General features: G+C 34.4%; 1 protein-coding gene across 3 annotated transcripts; it reads right to left on the bottom strand.

Moving 5' to 3' along the window:
* Window positions 1-15072: 15072 nt before the first annotated feature.
* On the bottom strand, window positions 15073-20787 carry LOC139840296 (uncharacterized). Of its 3 annotated transcripts, none has more exons than XM_071830557.1 (4): window positions 20454-20787; window positions 20255-20411; window positions 19590-20169; window positions 15073-16287 (listed from the first exon to the last, which is right to left on the bottom strand). In XM_071830557.1, the coding sequence occupies exons 1-4, from the start codon at window positions 20728-20730 to the stop codon at window positions 15319-15321; spliced, it is 1983 nt and encodes a 660-aa protein (XP_071686658.1). In that variant the 5' UTR covers window positions 20731-20787; the 3' UTR covers window positions 15073-15318. The 3 variants fall into 3 exon arrangements, with proteins under 3 accessions (XP_071686658.1, XP_071686659.1, XP_071686657.1); XM_071830558.1 differs by having other exon boundaries at window positions 20255-20405; XM_071830556.1 differs by having other exon boundaries at window positions 20255-20787.
* Between the last annotated feature and the right edge of the window lie 1780 nt (window positions 20788-22567).

Raw genomic sequence — 22567 nt, 5'->3', positions numbered from 1 at the left:
CAAGGATTTAACGTGGTTATATCCCAACTCCATACATGAAGAAGGGTTTATTCCACGCGCGCAAACTAGAGAAAAGTTTTCACTAATAATTCGTGCACACATTACAATGAGGTCAGTGTTACATTATATAGGCAGAACGAAATAAGAAAACAATCTAAACCGACTTGCTAGCCAAGCAAGGCTCGCGACCGCGAAGCCCATCTCACGACCGCGAGATCTTCACAGAAGCTTCTATATCCACTTCTCAACCAAGTCGAGAAACGTTTCGCTTGGATGCACAAGATAATTTATAAACCAAGTACACAACTTTCCTAAAATCAAAAACTTGCTCCATAAGTTAAACTTAACCTAAGTAAAACTTATCTCCAAGCAATCTTGATTTTCTTTCCTTGTGTAAAGATCTCCACATATCTCAACAATCTCCTACTTGAAAACTTTGAACAAACCATATACTGATCGCTTATCTTGACTTTATTGAGCCTACCCATCTATACCGCCAAGAAAGCTTCTTGGGACACACACATTTCAACCACAACGAACTGGTAGCTTTCGATAAATAGCACTTCAACTACACTCGTCATAACGTAATCAACTTCAAATTGTCAATTATGTTGAACACCCACAACAATTATAGATCACCTTATTATTGAACTCCATTTGAATACCGCTGGATAACCATTCAGGACATGTCGCTCTTTCACGCCTTGGGAAGGAAGACTTTCAACACTCAAACAGCTAAGTAATAATCCAATCATCGGTGCTAGCTTGGGTCATCTCGATTTTTGCACTACCATTGAAGTGTGCAAGACTTCAATCACAAGATTTAACACGAGACAAAATTGCCTCAGCGCATCGCTCTAGGCACGCCCTACCCTGTCACTGACATGTCAACGATCACCCTTGTACTTTCTGTCATTGATTTCCCTTCCCAGCAATCAGAAAATCTAACAGACGTACTTGTAGACTATTCATCAAGGCTCTAGTGTGAACGCAGTCACAACCACGAAATCTACACTTTTCAACTTTTCGCTTTCACGCTGGTACACTGACCTATCTCATAGCGCTATGAGTTTCACGAACACATCTTCTCAATCCCAAGAACACTCCCATTGTATGAGTAAGAAATAAACCGCGACTACTCAAGAAGAATCTGGTTCGTACCACTAGTTCAGTTGCAAATTGCTTTGCCATTGGAGAGTAAAACAAGTACTCTAGTATCTAGTGCCTGAAATCGAATCACTAACCCTGCAAAAATTGGAGAAACACGTCCCACAACCATCTCTCTAACTCCAACAAGTCGTCCAACTCCCACCCACCTGATACTTCGTCAGTTACCAAACTCACACTGAGTTCCCGACACCTTCAACAATATCTTGAAAGCTTCAATCTCTGAGACTTACTAGATTATTAACTCCATAAATCACCTAAAGATTCTTAATTAGTCACCCCAAAGAAACCGCTCGTTTGTTGAACCAAACATCACCCCAAACTGAGCACTAGTCAAACGAGTTCTATCTGACAACCTTGGACAACAAATTTCTTTAGTGAGAGAATCTAAAACCCGCCTGCATATATCATATTCCCTGGAATATCTGACCAAAACCTTTTGGTCATCCCATTTCAAACCCACAAGTAACAAACTTCCCTGATAACTCCCACTGTCGATTTTAACCCGGAAGTATTCTGGTCAATACCTAAATGCCTAAATCTGAGAGAAACAACCTCGTAAGCTACTGTAACAGACCAACATCCCCGAAAAAATCTTTCGGCATATCCAGAAATTTCTGACACAAAACCGTCTCGCACTCGCTTCATCAAACCGAAAATTCATCCTGAAATTGCGAAAACTTCAAAAATTCGTATATGAAAATCCAACAGTCCGATCACAGTCAGATTTTACCACAACAGGAAATGTATGTGTAGCATCTCTGGTAGAACTTTTAGGTCGATCCAACGGTAGACGAATTTACAATGAATTTCCTTTCACAACTGCACAATGAAACCCTAAAGAGTTTCCCATGACGGCTGACAACTTCAAAAAACCATTTTCCCCGATCACTACCAAATCTTTACAGCATCTAGATACGTATCGACCACCTACAATCCAAAAATCAAGTTGATCTGACAGGTAACGAACCCGCTATGAATATTTTTCTCCAGCTGCGCTTGAACATTCGAATTTAGCTCAATCATTCTTTCGCACAGAATCTCGAAGAAAGAGAACTCGGATCCGACACCGGGACCTCCCGAAGTCTCTCTTGCAACAAAACTCTATCGAACCGACCTCTGACTCCGTAATCCTTCGCGAACAATCAGCATCATAAGGCAACCACCGTTCAGTTTACATCATAATCCGCCAAAATCAAAAAAACCCTGGTGTGATCAACTTTTTTTGGATAGATAGACATATCCCAAGTTTGCTATCAACTAAGTCTCTAGATCTGAGAACTGAGATACATGTTGCAAAAAAAAAAAAAAAAAAAAAAACCCTTGATTTGTCGTCTCTTCTCATGATGATAAACGAATCATCAACCAATCAAATATATGCTTTCAATTCGCCACTGTGCCCGTTCTTCGAACATAAGCTGTGATACCACTTGTTAGGAATTTAGGATCCAACCAAGATAAGTGACTTACAACAATCATTAACCCACGAAAGACAAACGAATAATCTAAAAACGTAAACTATAAAATTAAAGTATAACGACATAAGGATTTAACGTGGTTATATCCCAACTAAAAACGCGGAGAAAGATTTACTCCACGCGCGCAAACCTGAAATGAGGTCAGGGTTAAATTATATAGACAGAACGAAATAAGGAAACAATCCAAACCGACTTGTTGGCCAAGCTAGGCTCGCGACCGCGAGATCTTCACATAAGCTTCTGGAATTTACTTCTCGGTCAAGTCTTCCACGTTCCGCCTTGATGTACAAGATAAGTTAGAAACTAAATAAACAACTTTCCAAAAATTGGAAACTTGCTCCACGAGTTAAACTTAACCTCCAAGTAAAACTTATCTCCCAAGCAATCTTGATATTTTTCCCTTGTTTAAAGATCTTCACATATCTCAACATACCCCGCGGTTGGTCGGATCATAGTCCTATTATGCTTCATGAAGAAAAAATAGACTATGGTCCTTTAGCTTGGGATTCCATGGATGCTTGGAACGACAAGTTATGTGTTGTTAGGGTAGTGAGATGTTGTTAGACGTTTATTAGTGTCTAGATTGACATGTATGTTGAATCTTGTACAAGTGAAAGATTGTTGGTTCTTAATGTACAAGACACAATTTATGATCACTCTACTAATAACATGTATAATTATACGATCATACATAATGAATAAATAAATATCAGTGAAATAGATATGATTAACCTTATAATATGTTAATAATATTATTATTATTTGGTTCAAATAATGATCTTAGAAACTCTTAGTATTAATCGTTATTATGTGGTGGTTGTTGAAAGTATTGTGTTTGAGGCATTTGCGTATATAATTTACCGAATAAGGTAACGCCCGAATTCACCAATTTTGGTCTTGATGTCCTTGAAGGTGATTGGTTTTAGAAAGAGTTTCATAGCCCGTGAAAGTTACAGGGGTTGTTCGACATTCTTAAAAAGCATGAGAATTATACAAAAAAAAGAAAAAAAAAATTATATAGAAAGCAGTAATTAAATAAAAAATAAATAGTTGAAGAATGAGATCAGTTCCATTTAGTGTTGTGACTTGGTGCAGGATTAATGTGCAAGGTACAACATATAACTATATAGCTACATTCATTTGAGCCTTTGGGGTCACACATATATACACCTAGACGTCAAATAAAATATATATATATATGATGTATATATATAACTCATGTAACGAAACAAGTTAAATACTCCGTTATGAACTAATTGTGATTATCAATTAATTAAATTGAATTAATTAATTAAATTGAATTAATTAATTGTTAACTAATTAATTAATAAACAATATGTATATGTATGTATTGTTTGTCAAATAAATCTTTCTTGATGGCTACGTAAATGAAAAAATGGAATAGATTTAGGAGCAAAATAGAATTGGAAACAAATTGTACTCGTTTACTAACCGGCTTCACAAGTCGTTTTGTCTTTTGCACATATATATTATATACTCATTTATTTGGTTGAATAAAGTGAGATGAAAAACAAAACACTCAAATTGCAAATTACATTATTCATTTGCCACACACGAAATTCGAAAGCAATTTTCTTTTGTTTCTTCAATGTAAACGTACGGAGTATTATATATTTATTAATATAAGTGAGTTATATTAATAATATACTTGAGTATGGACTAGCATCCATTGGCGTTGTTTGAAGGTGTAGTGTACTATTCAAAGAGATGACTATATTTTTGGTCATAGGTTTCTCTCCAACAAGGTGTTCGTTTCAACCTTCTCGTGGACGTCAATTCAGAAAGGTATATCGTTTTACTCCACTTTGTGAATTTATTATAACTAGACAATTATTAGTGGTGTAATTGGATCTATGGGATTGATTAATCGTGTGCATGTTTTATTAAATAAGTGGTTATTTAATGTTATAAATTTTGTTCATAAAATAATAAAAGATTATTATTTTAATTATCCGCTGCGTTAATGTGAATTGTTAAAAGTACACACGATTTTCCATAAGTGGTATCATGAGCCGCTTTTACACCGTCTTAATTGTCGCGTGATTTTCTTTGATCTAGCTTTGTGGTGAATTGGTAAAAGTCAAAACCTTTATGGTTTTGAAAGTTAACTTTGTTGATTACCTCATGACGCACAAATAAGATCTAAAGAAATTTACTATTTAAATTTTGAATTTAGAAAGTTATGCCTTGGATAATTGTTGGTTATTTAATATTTATTTTGTTCCATGGTTATACACATGCATTGTAACCATGGACAAGCCATATATAGGTTTAATAATGTTGTTATTAAATTGTGATTGCATACATAGTCCATAATGCTCCGACCAATGTATGATTGTTGTGATTGTTGGTTACGGCAATTTTATGCCATGTTGTTTTTGGATTTAATTGGAGGCCATAGAAGCCAAAGTTGTATTTTATTTATTTTCAATTTCATAGTATTGTATTTAGGTTTATTTCAATTTGTAAATGTACTAGACTAGTTGTATTTTCAATTTTAAATAAATGTAATAAGATGAAGATTGAAGATAAAGATGCAACGTGGAGTTTGACTCAGAAGATGGCGAACAGGTCAAGTTAACAACGATGACTTTTGACAAGTTTTCACTTGGTTCTTGAATCAATTGGGAGCTATGAGATTGTCCTTAGTTTGACCTCTTGATCTCATGATGACTCATGGGATCAAGCATAGGATTTTTGGGCTAGGCTATGTATGTGTGTGATGCATGGTTGTGTTTTATTTTACCGCATTTATATTTAATTGCTGATTATAATATATGCTAAAATGTTTATGATGGAACATTAAATAAAACCGGTAACGAGTTTCAAATATTAAAATTGATGATCTTAGAAAGAAACTCTAACGAGTTTAAAGTTAAATAATATTGAGAGTCAAATTATACATGTTTTGATCAAACATTAAATAAAACTAGAGACGAGTTTCAAAGATTAAAATTGACGATTTTAAAAGGTTAAACTCTAACGAGTTTAAAGTTAAAAGATTTTGAAATTCAAATAATATATATGGGCGACATCTATTAAAACTGTTTTAAAATGATACACGTTTGTGTATTTGTTATGTTTATACTTAAAAGTAGATAACAAACTACAAGCATAAAACACGATCGTCATATATAATTGTTAAAATGTTTTTTTTTTAACAAATGGTGTAACGAATCTTGTGTGCATGCATTATTCGTTAACACAAATGTTTTTCAAATACCCGTCAAATTTAAGTCATGTCATCCAATGAGCTTGCAAACACTCCTCGTTATTTTTCTGATCTAGTGAGACTAGGCTGAATTATAGCCACGAGGTGGATTTTTCGATCTAGTGAGACTAGCATAAATTTCCACTGTTTCCAAATTGGACGGCTTAATCGTATTCACGGTGAGACATGAGTTCGAGGCAAGGATGGGACAAACATGCCGATAGATAATAGTGGTTTGTTGGACTACATATATCTCTAGGTCCCATAATGATCTAAGAGTTACACTTGTAATGCAATTGGTACCCGCTACCTATCAATAGACTCCATAACTGCTAGCTGATCAACAGATGTGGCTATGGAACCTCTATGTGAATCTTAGGCTTTCGTAAATTAATTGTTTTTCAAAATGTATAAAAACTTGGGTAGTTAATTTATTAAAGCTCAATATCGAAAGTACTAAATTGAATCTTATATATGTTGTAGATGTCAAACAATCAAAACGTAAACCAAAACACACTTCCTTCTTTGTTGGAGAAGGATAAACTCAATTGTTTTAACTTCCTAGACTAGCACCGCAAATAGAGAATTGTTCTCAAATATGAAGGGAAGTTGAACAAAATTAAAGAAGCCTTACTCAATCCTCTTACTGAGAAAATTGTTGCTATTTAGCAAAGTGCTTATCGGATGTTGTTCGATGAGCAGAGGAAGAAGGGTGGTAAGGTGACAAAAAATAAGCCAAATACTTTGTGGAAGGAAAATGACAAATCATTTGCTAGGAAGAATATTCCACTTTTCAAGAAGGAAAACCCATCAAAAGACACCAAATGTTTCCATTGTGGAAAAGTTGTCCATTGAAGAAGGAATTATCCCATCTGCCAATCTAAGCTGAAAAATGGCGAAGTTGGTGAGACTAGCAATCAAGTATATTCATATACAGTTATATATTTTCTTCTAGTGATTCCTGGACCTTTGTTACCGGTTGTGACCTTCACATCTGTAACAATAAGAAGGGAATGAGAAGAAGTATTAAACCGAAGAAAGATACACTGGACTTGGGAGTTAGCAATGGGGATTGAGCTTCTGCTGAAGATATTGATTCCTATAAGCTTACTCTTTCAAGTGACCTCATTGTTTTGCTGAAACAATGGCATTACGCTCATAATATTACAAGTTACATAATTTGAAATATGTTGGTTTTGAACTTTCATTTACGCACTTTTGTGTTTCAATTTCTAAGGATAATATTTTTTATTTTAATACCAGTCCACGTGATGGTATTTTTGAAATTGATATGCGTTGTGTGATTTCAAATGAGAATTCTGTGTATACTTGTACCGCCAAACGATTCAAGCAAGACTTGAATAAGACCTATCAATGACATTGTCGTCTTGGTCATATAAACAAACAACGCATTTCAAAACTCCAATCTGATGGACTTTTGGAATCAACTGGCTATGAGTCAGTTGATGTATGTGAGTTATATTTATATGAAAAGATGACAAAGGCTCCTTTCTCTGATTTAGGTGAAAGAGCTAAAGATCTTTTAGGACTAATACATACTGATGTATGTGGTCCTTTTAGAATAATGTCTAGAATAGTGAATCTTACTTCATTACATTAACTGATGGTTATAGAACATACGGTTATGTTTACTTGCTGAAACATAAACATGAAGTTTTTGAAACGTTCAAAAGTCTTCCAAAATGAAGTAGATAATCAGCTTGAAAAAACCATTAAAGCACTTCGCTCTGATGGAGGAAGTGAGTATATGAGTCAAGAGTTTTTAGACCACCTGAATTGTGGGATTGTCTCACAATCCACTCCATCTTACACACCATCACTCAATGGTGTGTCTGGGTGGAGGAATCGAACACTACTTGATATGGTTCGATCTATGATGAGTCTGACTACTCTACCACTGTCTTTTTGGGATATGCATTAGAGTTTGCTGCAGGCATACTCAATATGGTTCCAACCAAGAGGATAGAAAAGACACCATATGAGCTATGGCATGGGAAAAGTCCCAAGTTGTCTTATTTGAATGTCTGGGGTTGTGAAGCGTATGTGAAACGTGATACTTCAAACTAGTTAGAACCCAGAGGTATCAAATGTCACTTTGTGGGATACCCAAAGGAAACAATAGGTTACTACTTTTACTACCAAGCTGAAAACAAAGTGTTTACTGCTCGGTCTACTGAATTCTTTGAAAGAGATCTTCTCTTACAAGAAGTCAGTGGGAGTAAAGTAGTTCTTGAAGAAATTCAAGAATCACAAAGTAACACACCTTCTGAAGACACTAGCCAACCGCACGTTGAAGCTGAACACACTGTTGGTGAGCCAGAACGTGTTGCACCTGTAATTCGTAGATCTAGTAGAACTCCTCATCGACTTGAGAGGCTAAATCTTCTGATTAATTCAGATGAAACTCATATAGGGGATTATGATGAACCCTCTAGCTACGGTAAGGCCATATCAGATCCAGAATTTGACAAATGGCGAGATTCTATGAAGGCAGAGATGCAGTCTATGAAAGATAATCAAGTATGGGACTTGATTGATCTTCCACCCAATTGCAAGACATTGGGGTGTAAATGTGTCTTCAAGAAGAAGGCTGACATGGATGGTAATGTAAACACTTTTAAGGCTCGATTTGTGGCAAAAGGTTATACCCAGACTCAAGGAATTGATTATGAGGAAACCTTTTCACCAGTCGCGAGCATTAAATCAATTAGGATACTCATTGCCATAGCTGCTTTTCATGATTGTGAAATATGGCAAATGGATGTCAAAACTGCTTTCTTAAATGGTGACCTAAGCGAGGACGTATATATGGTTCAGCCGGAAGGGTTTGTGAATCCTAAGCATCCTAATAAAGTTGCAAGCTTCTAAAATCCATTTATGGATTAAAGCAAGCATCCAGGAGCTGAAATCTCAAGTTTGATGAGAAAGTTAAAGAGTTTGTTTTTTTCTTAAAACGAAGATGAGCCCTGTGTTCACACTAGAGCTAGTGGGAGAAAAGTAGTCTTCTTGATCTTGTATGTTGATGACATACTACTTATTGGAAATGACATTCCAACTTTGCAAGATGTCAAGTCTTGGCTTGGTAAATGTTTTTCCATGAAGGATCTTGGAGAAGCTACTTATATTCTTGGAATCAGGATCTATAGAAATAGATCTAAAAGGCTTATTGGTTTGATTCAAAGTACATACATTGACAAAATCTTGCGTAGATTTAGCATGCAGAACTCTAAACGCGGAGCATTGCCCGTGCAAAAGGGTGTAATCTTGAGCAAGTCTCAAAGTCCTATCACACCTGATGAGATAAGACGAATAAAAGGTATCCTATATGCTTCGGCTATAGGATCCATAATGTATGCTATGTTATATACTAGACCTGATGTCTCGTTAGCTTTAAGTTTGAATATTCGTTATCAACAGAATCCAAGTGAAGAACATTGGATGGCTGTTAAGAACATTCTTAAGTATTTGCGGAGAACTAAAGATATGTTCTTGGTTTACGGTAGTTTGGAAAAAGAGTTGAGTATTAACTATTATACAAATGCTAGCTTTCAAACTGATTGAGATGATTCTCGATCCCAGTCACGTTGTGTCTTTGTCATGATGGGCAAGACAGTTGACTGGAAGAGTTCAAAGCCGATCACGGTTTAACAATCTACAACAGAAGCAGGATACATTGCTACCTGAGAAGCTGCTCGGGAAGCTGTTCGGATTAGGAAGTTTTGTTGGTGAACTCGGAATAGTATCCAACAATACATCTCCTGTAATAATGTACTGTGCTAGTTCGAGTGTTATTATACAAGCGAAAGAATCACATTTACATAAAGGTATCCGACACATTCTTTGAAAGTTTGAATACATTCATTGAAGTCATTAAAAGATGAATGATATTAGTATTCTTAAGGTTCATACAAATGATGATGTGGCTGACACGTTCACGAAGCCCATGATGCACAACAAGCATGATGATCATGCTAGTAATATTGGACTTCGTTATGCTACTAATCTTTTTCATTTGTAATTTAGTATTAGAATATTTTTGGAACATTTAGCAGTTTTACCTTAATGAATTGATATACAGTTGGTATGATCGTTTTCATTTATATCACTGTGTTCTATATTAGCATGTTTAATCCATGAATAATTGCTGATTATTCAAAATCTCCGCAATCAGTCATGTTATGGGAATAACTCGAATTAAGATTAATATGAATGTTTGGTTATATTTATTGATGATAAATAGTTAACTTGTAGAGACCAAATTCATATGTATTCATTGATGATGGATATTGGAATGACCCAACCGAGATGTCACTACATGGATCGTTGTCAGTAGTGAATCTTTTAGTGATTATGTCTTTATGTCCTTAGACTTGAGATACACGCAAGTCTTGATGTGTGGAGCATTGTACTTTGATATGGTTAAACGTTGTCCTGAATAAGGCTGTAATAAAGGCCATCATTGGGTACAATGTAAAGCTCGTGACAGACACGTTTATGCAATATAGGATTTGTTCCTCCAAAATGTTTGGAGTTAGATACTTTTGAGCTCCTCGATGAATGAATAAGATATTTGTGTGGCCGCACCCAGATGTAATTAAGATGTTTTTTAATTAATTTGGTAATCTAATTCAGTTCTAAGATCGAGAAATAAAATTGTTAAACACATGAGAATGACTGATGATCCATATCTCAAGGTTAACTAAAGTATCTGAAACAAAAGGACGAATGACATTTAACACTTGCCATAAGCAGTTCTGAAAAACTACCCTCACGTGAATTTAGGGGCAATGGCCTGTTGCTAGACGGTATCCATTGTTTGTATAGTTACTTGATGTTGTACAATGCACAAGTGGGAGTCTGCAGGATTAATGTGCAAGGTACAACATATAACTATATAGCTACATTCATTTGAGCCTTTGGGGTCACACATATATACACCTAGACGTCAAATGAAATATATATATGATGTATATATATAACTCAGGTAACGAAACAAGTTAAATACTCCGTTATGAACTAATTGTGATTATCAATTAATTAAATTGAATTAATTAATTAAATTGAATTAATTAATTGTTAACTAATTAATTAATAAACAATATGTATATGTATGTATTGTTTGTCAAATAAATCTTTCTTGATGGCTACGTAAATGAAAAAATGGAATAGATTTAGGAGCAAAATAGAATTGGAAACAAATTGTACTCGTTTACTAACCGGCTTCACAAGTCGTTTTGTCTTTTGCACAAATATATTATATGGGAGATGATTCGTACACCGCCAAGTTTTAGCCATACACCACTAGTTGTGCTTTAAAGCACTGTACTGTACAACTGTCTAATGCACGTTTAGTGGTGTATGGCCAAAAATGGTGGTGTACGAATCAGCTCCCATATTATATACTCATTTATTTGGTTGAATAAAGTGAGATGAAAAACAAAACACTCAAATTGCAAATTACATTATTCATTTGGCACACACGAAATTCGAAAGCAATTTTCTTTTGTTTCTTCAATGTAAACGTACGGAGTATTATATATTTATTAATATAAGTGAGTTATATTAATAATATACTTGAGTATGGACTAGCATCCATTGGCGTTATTTGAAGGTGTAGTGGACTATCCAAAGAGATGACTATATTTTTGGTCATAGGTTTCTCTCCAACAAGGTGTTCGTTTCAACCTTCTCGTGGACGTCAATTCAGAAAGATATATCGTTTTACTCCACTTTGTGAATTTATTATAGCTAGACAATTATTAGTGGTGTAATTGGATCTATGTAACGACCCAAACCAACCCGCGAACAAACCACGTGAAAATACAAAATAAAAAAAAATTGCTGCACAGAGAACTGGCGCGGCGCGCCAGTATGGCCGCGCGGCGCGCCATTCGGGTCTGTCCGGAAAGTCTCAAAATGCGAAAAAGATTGACTAGTTCCCGACACTTTTAGACGAAACGCTTTTTACAATACATCCAAATATGTAAAACTAACTTGTTTCAAATATAAAATCAATGTTTTACAGGCGGGGCCCACATCGGCCGTTTTACGAGTTTAATACAATTTACGAGTTTCGACCACCAAAAGTTTAAGTTCCAAACTACACAATGAGCATGGCGTTTGGGATTAAACTACCCAACTATCGGTCAAACTCCAAGAGCTACTAAAGCCAAAAGCGTCCCCTAGCATCAAGCGGGATCTCTAGTCCAAAACGATGCCCTTACCCTTGTCCAAAACCGAACCTATAAAATGGTAAACAACGAGAGGGTAAGCAAAGCTTAGTGAATGCAATAATTATATATACATATATATAACCCATCTATTTGCAATCACAATTACCGAATACCTTGTACGAACTTGAAACTCAAATTAGCATAACATCATACCCGAAATACTTAACAAGTCGCACATTATCACAAAACCGCATTAGCATATACTCAACACAATATATTTAAACAATATGCCAAACAATCAACAATCTCAATATGGTTAACCATAACGCTATGGTGCTACCGGCTCGTGGTTCACACCATACGCAATTGAGTCATACTCTTTTATAGTGCTACCGGCTCGTGGTTCACACTCGATGCTACCGGCTCGTGGTTCACATCTTAGTTTATAGTGCTACCGGCTCGTGGTTCACACTCGATGCTACCGGCTCGTGGTTCACATCTTAGTTTATAGTGCTACCGGCTCGTGGTTCACACTCGATCACACACATGTTATGGCACTACCGGCTCGATGGTTCATACCATAACACCCACAAATAAATACGTCATATACACATACGTATAATTACTCCACTCACCTTAGAGTCTTCGTGAAAGATAACCGAGCTTTCCACTTCAATGTAACGTACCTATTACATTTTAGCACATAATCAATTCACAACTCAAGTCGGTCAAGCAACTCACTCAAAAATCTAGAGTCTTTTGTCCCAAAGTGCAATCCCGACCCATTTTGCACCCTTAACCCTAATAATGGGTTAACTTCACCAAAAAACCCTAATTCTAGCCATTAAGGTCTTGACACACATTTAATCACCAAGTTGACTCGTTTTCATACATGCAAGACAACCTAGGTCATCAAAGACGCATTTGACCCATTTCAAGGTCAACACACCCATTTGGGTCACCCACAACCCAAATCACACCCACTAACATTAACTATAAGTGTATTAGTATTTACTTAGGTCTTTAAGACCCATTTACACCATTTACCCTTTCAAAACCCTAGGTTAGTCACCATTTGGGTCTTCATGACCCAAACTTACCCAAAAACCCCAAATTACTCACAAATGGGTTTTATGTGCAATACTAACCCAAACCCTAACCCTTAAACACATTAAACTAAGGTAATCAAGTTTAGGGCTTACCAACACAATCACTACGTAGCTAGCGACTAGATGAACGACTTTAGAACTCGCACTAAGACCCGATTCAACCTCCTTTACCCTTTAATGAAGCTTTCTCACTCAAGAAATGCACTCTCTCACTAGAATTGAATTGGAGAGGATAAGGTGGTTGTGAATGGAGTTAATGAGCTCCCAAAACTGATCTAAGGCATTAAATTCGGACCCCAAGGTGATTTCACCAAAATGCCCTCAAAATATCTAATTAAAAAGAAAAGGGGAATATGTCGCAGACAGATGGCGCGGCGCGCCACCTAGCCACGCGGCGCGCGACCACCCAGTTCAGCATCTTTTGTCTTTTTAATTATGTGCAACAAAAAACCCCAAACTTGAGTAACTCATATACACATATGTACACTACGAATATTCGGGTCTTACAATCTATGAGATTGATTAATCGTGTGCATGTTTTATTAAATAAGTGGTTATTTAATCTTATAAATTTTGTTCATAAAATAATAAAAGATTATTATTTTAATTATCCGCTGCGTTAATCTGAATTGTTAAAAGTACACACGATTTTCCATCACTTGGATTAGAAAGGGTTGCATTTATATGCGAAAAAATAAAAATAATAATAATAATAATAATAGTTAAATCTCTTTTTATTACCTTAATATTTTTTTATTTATAAAATGAAAACTGATTTTTCCTCCTACCATTTTCTCTTACCAATCCTCGTATGTTAAAATTATGAAAAGTGTCTTCTTTAAGTTTTCTCTCCAAATAATAATTATCGGATTTTTCATGTGTCATAATCCTTTTTCTAACGGCTGTTAAGAGTCGTTGACAAGGTCCACCGGAAGTGGAGTCACTCACCCGATCATATTTGTGCCATGTGTCGGGAGGAAACCACGGGACCCACATGTGTCGGGAGAAAATCACGGGAACCACATTTAGAAGGTAACGCGGCCAACTGAGAAACTCCCATTAGGTTTGAACACAAGATGTTATGAAACCTCAATGTACCACTGAGCAATGCACACAAGTAGTAATTTTTTGTTCATGACAGAACTTGAACTCATAACCTCAAGGTTAATGAACCTCCTTGATACCGTTATGTCAGAAGCTCTTTGGTTCATAATCCTATTGAGTAGCATGATTAATAGATTAAAAAGTAGGTTGATAAATCATTCCTCAATACTCGAGTGTGACCTCTTATGCTGCTCCGAAACACCGTCAGAAAGTGAAAATCTCACAGCATTCTGGGAGAAAAAGGGTTTCCACTTCGCACAGAGAAACAGCTTCCACTTCGCACACTCTAAGAAGTTAGTGGAGGTCCAGTGCCATGGATGGTTTAGTGGATGTGAAGATATGAATAGAGTACAAAAACAGCCTTTCTGTTATATCGTTTTCTTCTTCCCCTTTTGCCTTGGCAAGGGAATGGAAATGTAGACATCTAGTCTAAAAACTGAATATGAGAAAACTTAACATAATATCCAATATAAGAACTGAATACGCAAAAAAAATCTGATTAACGGACATGAATTAAATATACCAAAGACACCTACATTTTTGTAATTTACTCTATAAATGTTTGTATAGCTACTAATTGCAAGGACCAAACCAATTCACATTCGAGTTATAAGGTAAAAGAATTCATGAGCTCTCATGAAAGTTGCTGATGAAGGGTTAAAATGGGTTAACATGAATTTACAATATAAACAAGAAGTATAATAATGAGGTATAATATAAATATCATAATATAAATGATTAAATGGCCTGTCATAATATAACTTAAATTAAGATGTATATGAGCAAGATTGTGAGTTGTGACTCAAAATGAGTATTGTTTTAATCATTCATCATTGACAAGTCATTCCTGAGTTACCCAAAAAAAGGTACAAATTTAAGACCTAATTTTTCTTAAATAAAAACAAGCAAAACGCCACATGTCACATTGGTAAAAACAGTTAGGAAAATAAACCAACACGGGTTAGACCAAGTTTCAAATCATATCTGAAAAATAACGGACACTAACAAACCCTAAATGACTACATCTCACCATTTCACCTCTTTGATCTTTTCTTAGTCTGTTTCGAACCCAACGTCTCCGAATCCCCCGACTCCCTGTTCCGTTTGCCCAAATTCCCCGACATAGGAGACAGGGCAGCTGCCCGTTTTGGTGGCCGGCCCACACTTCTCTTCGCAGGACTACCCTGTTCTTTAGCTTGTCGTCCACCCGAATTCTTTTTACCCGCCTGATCTTTCTTCACTTCACCACCACCGCCACCGCCACCGCCGCTGCCGCTACCGCCCTTGTTGCCGCCTCTCTTACCATCAATCTCTGAACCACCACCGCCTTCTTTCAATGAGTTTAGTAATGGCTCATTGCTTGAACGTTTCATACGGTTCAAAAACTTAGCTGCACTTTGTTTCTTTTCTTCTGCTTCAGTTAGCTTCTTTTTCTTATCGGGTTTGGTATCCGATGTCTCAGATTTTTCACCACTCTTTCCCTTTTTCTTGTTAATTATAGGAAACGAATCTCGTGATCTCTTTGGTGTAATATCCCGGTTTTCTTCCGTTGACTTGTCAACATTCTTTAAATCATATTGTTCTTTTCTCTTATCAAGCCCAGATGATGTTCCTCCAGCTTTGGCTGTTATCGAGCTTCTTTTTCTACAAACAACAATCGGGCCGGCTAACTTAGGCTTCATGAGCAACGAATTAGCTGGTTCAGAAGATCGTTTTAGAGATAAGTTTGTTGTTTTTGATGAGGTTTGTTTGTCAGATAACTTTGAATCGGTTTTTTGTTTTTTCTTGGAGAGCATTTCTTTTAAGATAAGCTGTCGAATGTTAGCTGCGGCAACGGATTCTGGGGAGTCTTTTGGGAAAAATATGCGAGTGTTGTTAACGAGAAGAAAAAGATCTCGAAAGAATCTGTCGTTACCATCAGAATACCAGCCTTCTTTGAGTCTTGTTTGTAGTATTTCATAATCAATGGGTTGCCTAATTAAGTTTTTGTACCTTAATTTCTCCTGGAAATATCATGTGAATCAGGATTGGTTAATTGAATACATGAATACTATAAATAATTTAGATAAAATTTAACCAAAGTGAAAACAATATTAATACGACCAGTTGCTATATCAACCAAAAAGAAGGCTGCAACAAGAAGGACTGTAAGGGTTGTTTGTGTTAACATATAAAATTAGCGGGTTGAAATTGTAACTTGTTTTCTTTATAATTTCGATTCAGGGACGTGTAGGCGTGGAGTTGGCACAAACTAATTGAAGGGAAAATTGTTGTATTTTTTCATTTTTTAGGGAATAAATAGTTTCAGAAAATCATTATATTATTACTTTTGAAAAATATGTAATTTGATTGTTTTTTTAAGGGGCAGCCGCCCCAATACCATGTATCTACGATTTACAAAGCGTAATTTACTACTCGACTAATTTAAATCATAAACATTAGGTAGGTTGAACTAAAAGGTAAAAATATATATTTATATATTCACATCAAATGTGAATCTGAATTCAATATTTTCTTCCTTAATGAAGCATTTATATATAAAATATAGACGTAGTATAATAATATTGTAAAAACATGTTTTCCCACTTAAAAGATTTAATTCAACTTATGCTTTGAGTTGGTCAAAAAGTTTTTAAATTAAGGGAATAATAGTTTACGCCTTTGGAGGGTGGCCTATGTTTTTACAATTAATAAATTTAAAATGACATCAGGTTGTTTCATAAACTTTGCGTGGGTTATCTAGCCAAAAAGATGGACCATTCTTGTACCCTCTTTAGTTTTTTAGAAATATGGATACATACATTATACGGCAATGAAGTATATTGTACTCCGTACATCCTCTCTATCCAATGTAACTAAATTATAAGTACACTTACAAGTATTTAATAATTAATTGTAATGGACATATCAAATCAAGTAGTGAAAATATTAATGTCAAAATTATAAACACAATACTTAAAATATTTGGCTGAAAACATATTACAAATGAAATGAAATAGTGATAAATCGTACCACATCATTTTTTAATTGTAAATGAGGCATTGTACGGTGCAACATTGTGATGCACGTTTGATGATATATATACAGCTTAACGAAAACTCCCCTTAAAGTTTTTTGGACCACCAAAATATATTTCACTTTTTTATTCGTTTCACTTATTTAATATTTATTTCATAAAATTTTAAATGTATATCAACAATTAAAAAATAAAAAATTCATACGCCGAAAAAAACAAAAACAGATATTCACCACACCCGTTCCACTTTTCAATCTCAAAACCATAGATTAATTTGAATTAAAATTAAAATAAAATAAATTGACGATAAAAAAAACTACTAATATAATACGGAGTAATTAATTAATTTATTAATAATATATTCGTTATGCTAAAAATACAGCTCGGATTGACTTTTTCTTGAAATTTAATATATATTAATAATTAATAATTAATAATTAATAAATTGTCTAATTTACCCTTCATTGTTGTTATAAAAAGTAACTAACAGATTAATTATTACATTTATGGTAAATTTTCAAAAATGAAAAGAACATAATTAGAACTTTAATGACTTTTAAGTGTTGTTTAAAATAATGTACTTAATTTTAAGACAAACAAAAATAATAAAGTATACATTTTTTAAATGAAGGAGTAATTTTTTTATTAATAATAATAATAATAATTTAACTTTTATTTATATATAATAAAAAAACTATTATGATGTAATCAAATCTTAGATGCCAAAATCTTAACCCCTAGAGGAATTTTCTAACTTTTAATCCTAACCTTTAATTAAGATGATTAGCTACTAATTGTCTTTCTCCTCTCTTCTTTTACCATATTGCTCTTTTTATTTAAAACAATATCAATACCCAATCTCGTCCTTTTTATTTAAAAGAAAACTTTTATCACATTTACTTAGTTTAGAATATATAAAATAGAAGAAATAATATTAGGAATAAAGAAGAAAGAAAAAAAAAGGGTAAAATTAGAAAGTAACAAAAAATACATTACTTCTATAATATATTTTTTAAACTGTGTGTTTTTTTATTAGGAGACAATTAAATTGTGACCGAGAGAGTTCTTAATATACGTAATAAATAGTTATGAATGAATTATTGCTTGTAGTTGCATCTGACGTTCAATTTTACAAAGCTATATTCATCTACTATTATATTATTATTATTTAATTAAATAATACTTACTATTCACAATAAATAAAAATTTATACATGAGTACAAATCAAATAAAAAGTTCTATTCGTTAACAAGTCATCAGCGGGCCACTGATATATTTTTTTTAGAACAGCGAATTTGGGATCACCCGAGTGGGACTTAACCACCCGTTGCGATCATCTCCCGTTTCGACTATGCCGATGCAGTGATATTAACCCGCCCCCTATCGCTGCCCGGGAGGAAACCTTGAACCGATCCAAGGGAACGGCCAAGTAAAACCCCCCTCCCCTTTACCCCCAACACAATGTGGAAAATGTGCCATGGGTAGATCCTTACATGTCAGGGATAGAATTGCATTAATTGTTGCTCTGAAGTGGAGTCGAACTCCTGACCTCAAGTGTGTTAGAGGCAGACCACTACCAATCAGGTACAACTGCAATCCGGGCTACTGATATATTATACGTGCTGCGAATAAAATCTGAATCGTAAGCCCGTGATAACTGTTTGAATAAGTTGTGGAGATACGTGTTAACCCGCATATTATTTATATTTAATTACCTTATTATCTATATATATGTTCCAATTATAATAATTAATCATTTGTATATACGGGTATTTCTTAGTTTCTGTTGGTGATAGCTTTTTTTTATTAGTTTAATTAGAAAAAAAGAATAATGGGCATGTCTTAGATATTATGGCAATGTCGGTGCTAACTCTATACATGCTTAATAACAACTTATAAAAGATTATTTTAATAGATTTATGACATTATGTAGTACGTAGTAGTATTTAGCAATCTCGTCTAAAATTATGAGGGTTTAGTCTATATAGCTAAAATTAGAAGCATTTTCACAATTTATTTTACGTGTCATATTTACATCATATTCATTTACATGATTATATAACATTGTTGAATTTTAACTTCGCCTGTATTTTTATACGTATACAATTATTCAATAAATATTTAATACTTAATTTAATATTAACTCATGTTTAAATTCCGTTAAATTGCGAGTTAGAAACTAATAATTAATAATTACTTAATAATCTAATAACAAAAATAATAATAATAATAATAATAATAATATAATTAATAACACTAAATGCAAAATCAATAAAGTAAATTATTTACCTGTCGATCAAGCCGGCACTCAAAAACCAGGGAGCCAATTTTATGAACCTTCTGCAAGAAATCAACCAAAGGCAAAGATCTAACAGGAATACTATCAGTCGATTGATCCTCATCTCCACCTTTGATTACAGTGGACCCGCGTCTCACCCGATTATTGTTACTATTCTCTTTACTTGCTGAACTTTGTACATCAGAATTCTTCCCACCCTCACTTTTCGATTCAGCCATCGACTCGGTCCTTTCATCCGGTTCACTCTTTAGTTCTTTTTCCGGTCCACCATTATTACCACTCAAATCCGGTTCACCCGGCCCACCCTTCACTTCCGCGGCCCGACCGGGTTTACTTTCCATCTTTTCAATTCCTATTTCCGCGTTCACGTTTCCGTTCGATCCGTTCACCGACTGATTATCCCTATCGGAGACCGACTCGCCGTCGCCGGAACCTTCACCGGAACCGTTTTCCGGCGATGTATCTTTCGTTTCTCCATCTTTACGGATTTCAATTCCTTCATTTCCGTGCCCTAATTCCGTTTCCTTTTCACCTTCTTCCGTCAATTTCTTCACCTTCAATTGCAACGACCTGAAAAACATTAGATATATTAGATCTGTATCTATATCTCTAGATCTGTATCTATGTGTATAAGCTTTAGGTGCAGGCTGATTACGAGATGTATAGATCGTAATCTTTCAGTTGACGTTCGAGTTCTATAACACGTTGTTTTCTCAATTCATCTAGCCAAGGAATAGCTGACGTGTCATCGTCATCTAAAACGACGTCGTTAGATTTAGTATGATTATTTTTATTATTATTATTATTATTATTATTATTATTATTATTATTATTATTATTATTATTATTATTATCATCCTCAGATTGATTAAAACGACGTTTAAGTTCGTCGAACTTCTGTTCACAATGAACCGGAGTGAAAAGAATCGAACAGGTGGTGGAGGTTCGTTTTTTTAACTCGGTAGATATAGAGTCCCAACTTTTGGTTCCGTAACGATTAACGGCGTAGCCTAATAACAGTTCTTCCCATGTCCCCCACGCCACCGGTTCCGGCTCGTGATTTTGGTCTATTTCATGGTCTGATTTGGCCATAGAGAAATTGTTCTTGTTGTTAATTTCTTCTACAGCCATCGACTTAGGTTTTAAATAGATGATAGATATATAAATAAATAGATGCAGATATATGATAATTTTATTTTACGAGTATATAACAAGCAAACAAGGTGCAGGTTTTATGAAAAATTTCAACCTGTTATGTTAATTTGGTCGTAATTACAATCATGCCCCTTGTTGTTTTGTGAATTTCCAGTCACTGCCATCTTCAATTTGAATGGGATTTATTATATATTATAATATATTATATTATATTATATAATATATAATTATATATTATATTATACTTATTATATGGGGGATGATTCTCACACACTGTTTTTTGATCCTCACACACCAATTTACTTGAACTCCTCCCTAATAATAGGGTAAAAGGGTGTGTGAGGATCAAAAAACAGTGTGTGAGAATCATCCCCCTTATTATATGTTATTCATTGAAAAATTAAATTTTAAATTAAATTTTAATCAAAAAATTAATTATAGAAAATAATAGAAAAAAATTTGACCGCGCGCTGCTGCAGTTGTATTAAACGCGCGGTCGAATTTAGATATACGTTTTTTGATATCTAATATATCTAATAATTTGAGTTGTTTGTTGTACGTATATGTATGTGTATAAAATATAGCCCGAAAGATTTAGTATTTTTTAACGATGTCCGTTTCGCGCGTAGTTAGTCCCGTTGTGTTCGTTAGATTTTTTCGAGTTGAACGGTGATCTCAGAAAAATTTAACTCATACCGAGCGAGAAGATAGGGCCTGTCAAAAATTCGGGTGGAATTATTTTCTTCTATTTTAATAAAATTATATATTTGCACTTTCTATCCCTGAAAACGTATAAAGTTGAGGGGCCGTTGTGTAAATTTAGCCAAATTTGAGGGACCATTTGTAGTGTGAACGCAAGCTCAAAACGACAAAACAAAACAACTGAAACGATGAATTTCGCGTGTTTTAGTATATAGGATAAAATAAAATAAAATAAAATTATAATTATAAGTTAAAAGTTATAGATTATAATTATATAATTATATTTATAATACTCCGTACATATATGAATGTTAACACTATATACCCAGTTTTTATGTATGTTGAATACTTCGTTACAATAACGTTATTGTTTAAAGAATTTGGATTTAGACTTTTGAAATTATGTGATTAAAATGTATCAATGTATAATTACTGGCTTCTACATTGAAGACATCATAGTTTAGCGACTTTATACCATATACTCCCTTCATTCCAATTCTATAGTCCAGTATTTCTTTTTAGAATGTTCCAAATTAATTATTCACTTTTATAAATGAAAAAAAATAATGTGATAAATTTCTTTTATGTCCTACTTTATACATGTAAGACAAAAAAGATTGGTAAAAAGTAAGAATAAGACTGAAAAGTTAATAAAAAAGTATCTATGTCAGTCACTTTTTCTTAAATTGTGTGTTTATTATTTGGGGACAATAGATTTGAGACGGATGGAGTATGTTTTTTTTTTTATTATCGAGGAAACCTCCATATTAATGAGCACATTGACTCTCTCATAGACGATAAACCTCGGGTAATCACGTCTCCGAGTGCGAGACCTCGTACCGGGTGAATTGCGCATTATATGCAGACTCTAGTTACATTTTTTTTTTTTGACAATTTGGCATGGTCAGAAATCGAACTTGAGTGGTGTACTCGAGTATTGTTATATTGGGTTGCCAATAAACTATAAACTATGGTGTATTCAATTAAAGATTTAAAGATCATGAATAAACGACATAATCTATAGAATAACGTTGACTTCTATTATATTGTGTTAACAATAAATGAAATGTTTCCGAGTTAAGATCATGGTAGTCGTTTATGTTTGTTTAGA

This window comes from Rutidosis leptorrhynchoides, chromosome 4 (genome assembly GCF_046630445.1).
Source record: "Rutidosis leptorrhynchoides isolate AG116_Rl617_1_P2 chromosome 4, CSIRO_AGI_Rlap_v1, whole genome shotgun sequence".
NCBI classification, from domain to species: domain Eukaryota; kingdom Viridiplantae; phylum Streptophyta; class Magnoliopsida; order Asterales; family Asteraceae; genus Rutidosis; species Rutidosis leptorrhynchoides.
This window is presented reverse-complemented; position numbering and strand designations above follow the sequence as displayed.

Bases quoted from the DNA above. Each gene is read 5' to 3' on its own strand.
- LOC139840296 (XM_071830556.1), bottom strand. From the start codon at position 20,730: ATGGCTGTAGAAGAAATTAACAACAAGAACAATTTCTCTATGGCCAAA. The intron at 20,170-20,254 runs GTAATCAGCCTG...AATGTTTTTCAG, and splicing joins GATTACGATCTATACATCTC to GTCGTTGCAATTGAAGGTGA. The intron at 16,288-19,589 runs GTAAATAATTTA...TGATATTTCCAG, and splicing joins AGTGCCGGCTTGATCGACAG to GAGAAATTAAGGTACAAAAA.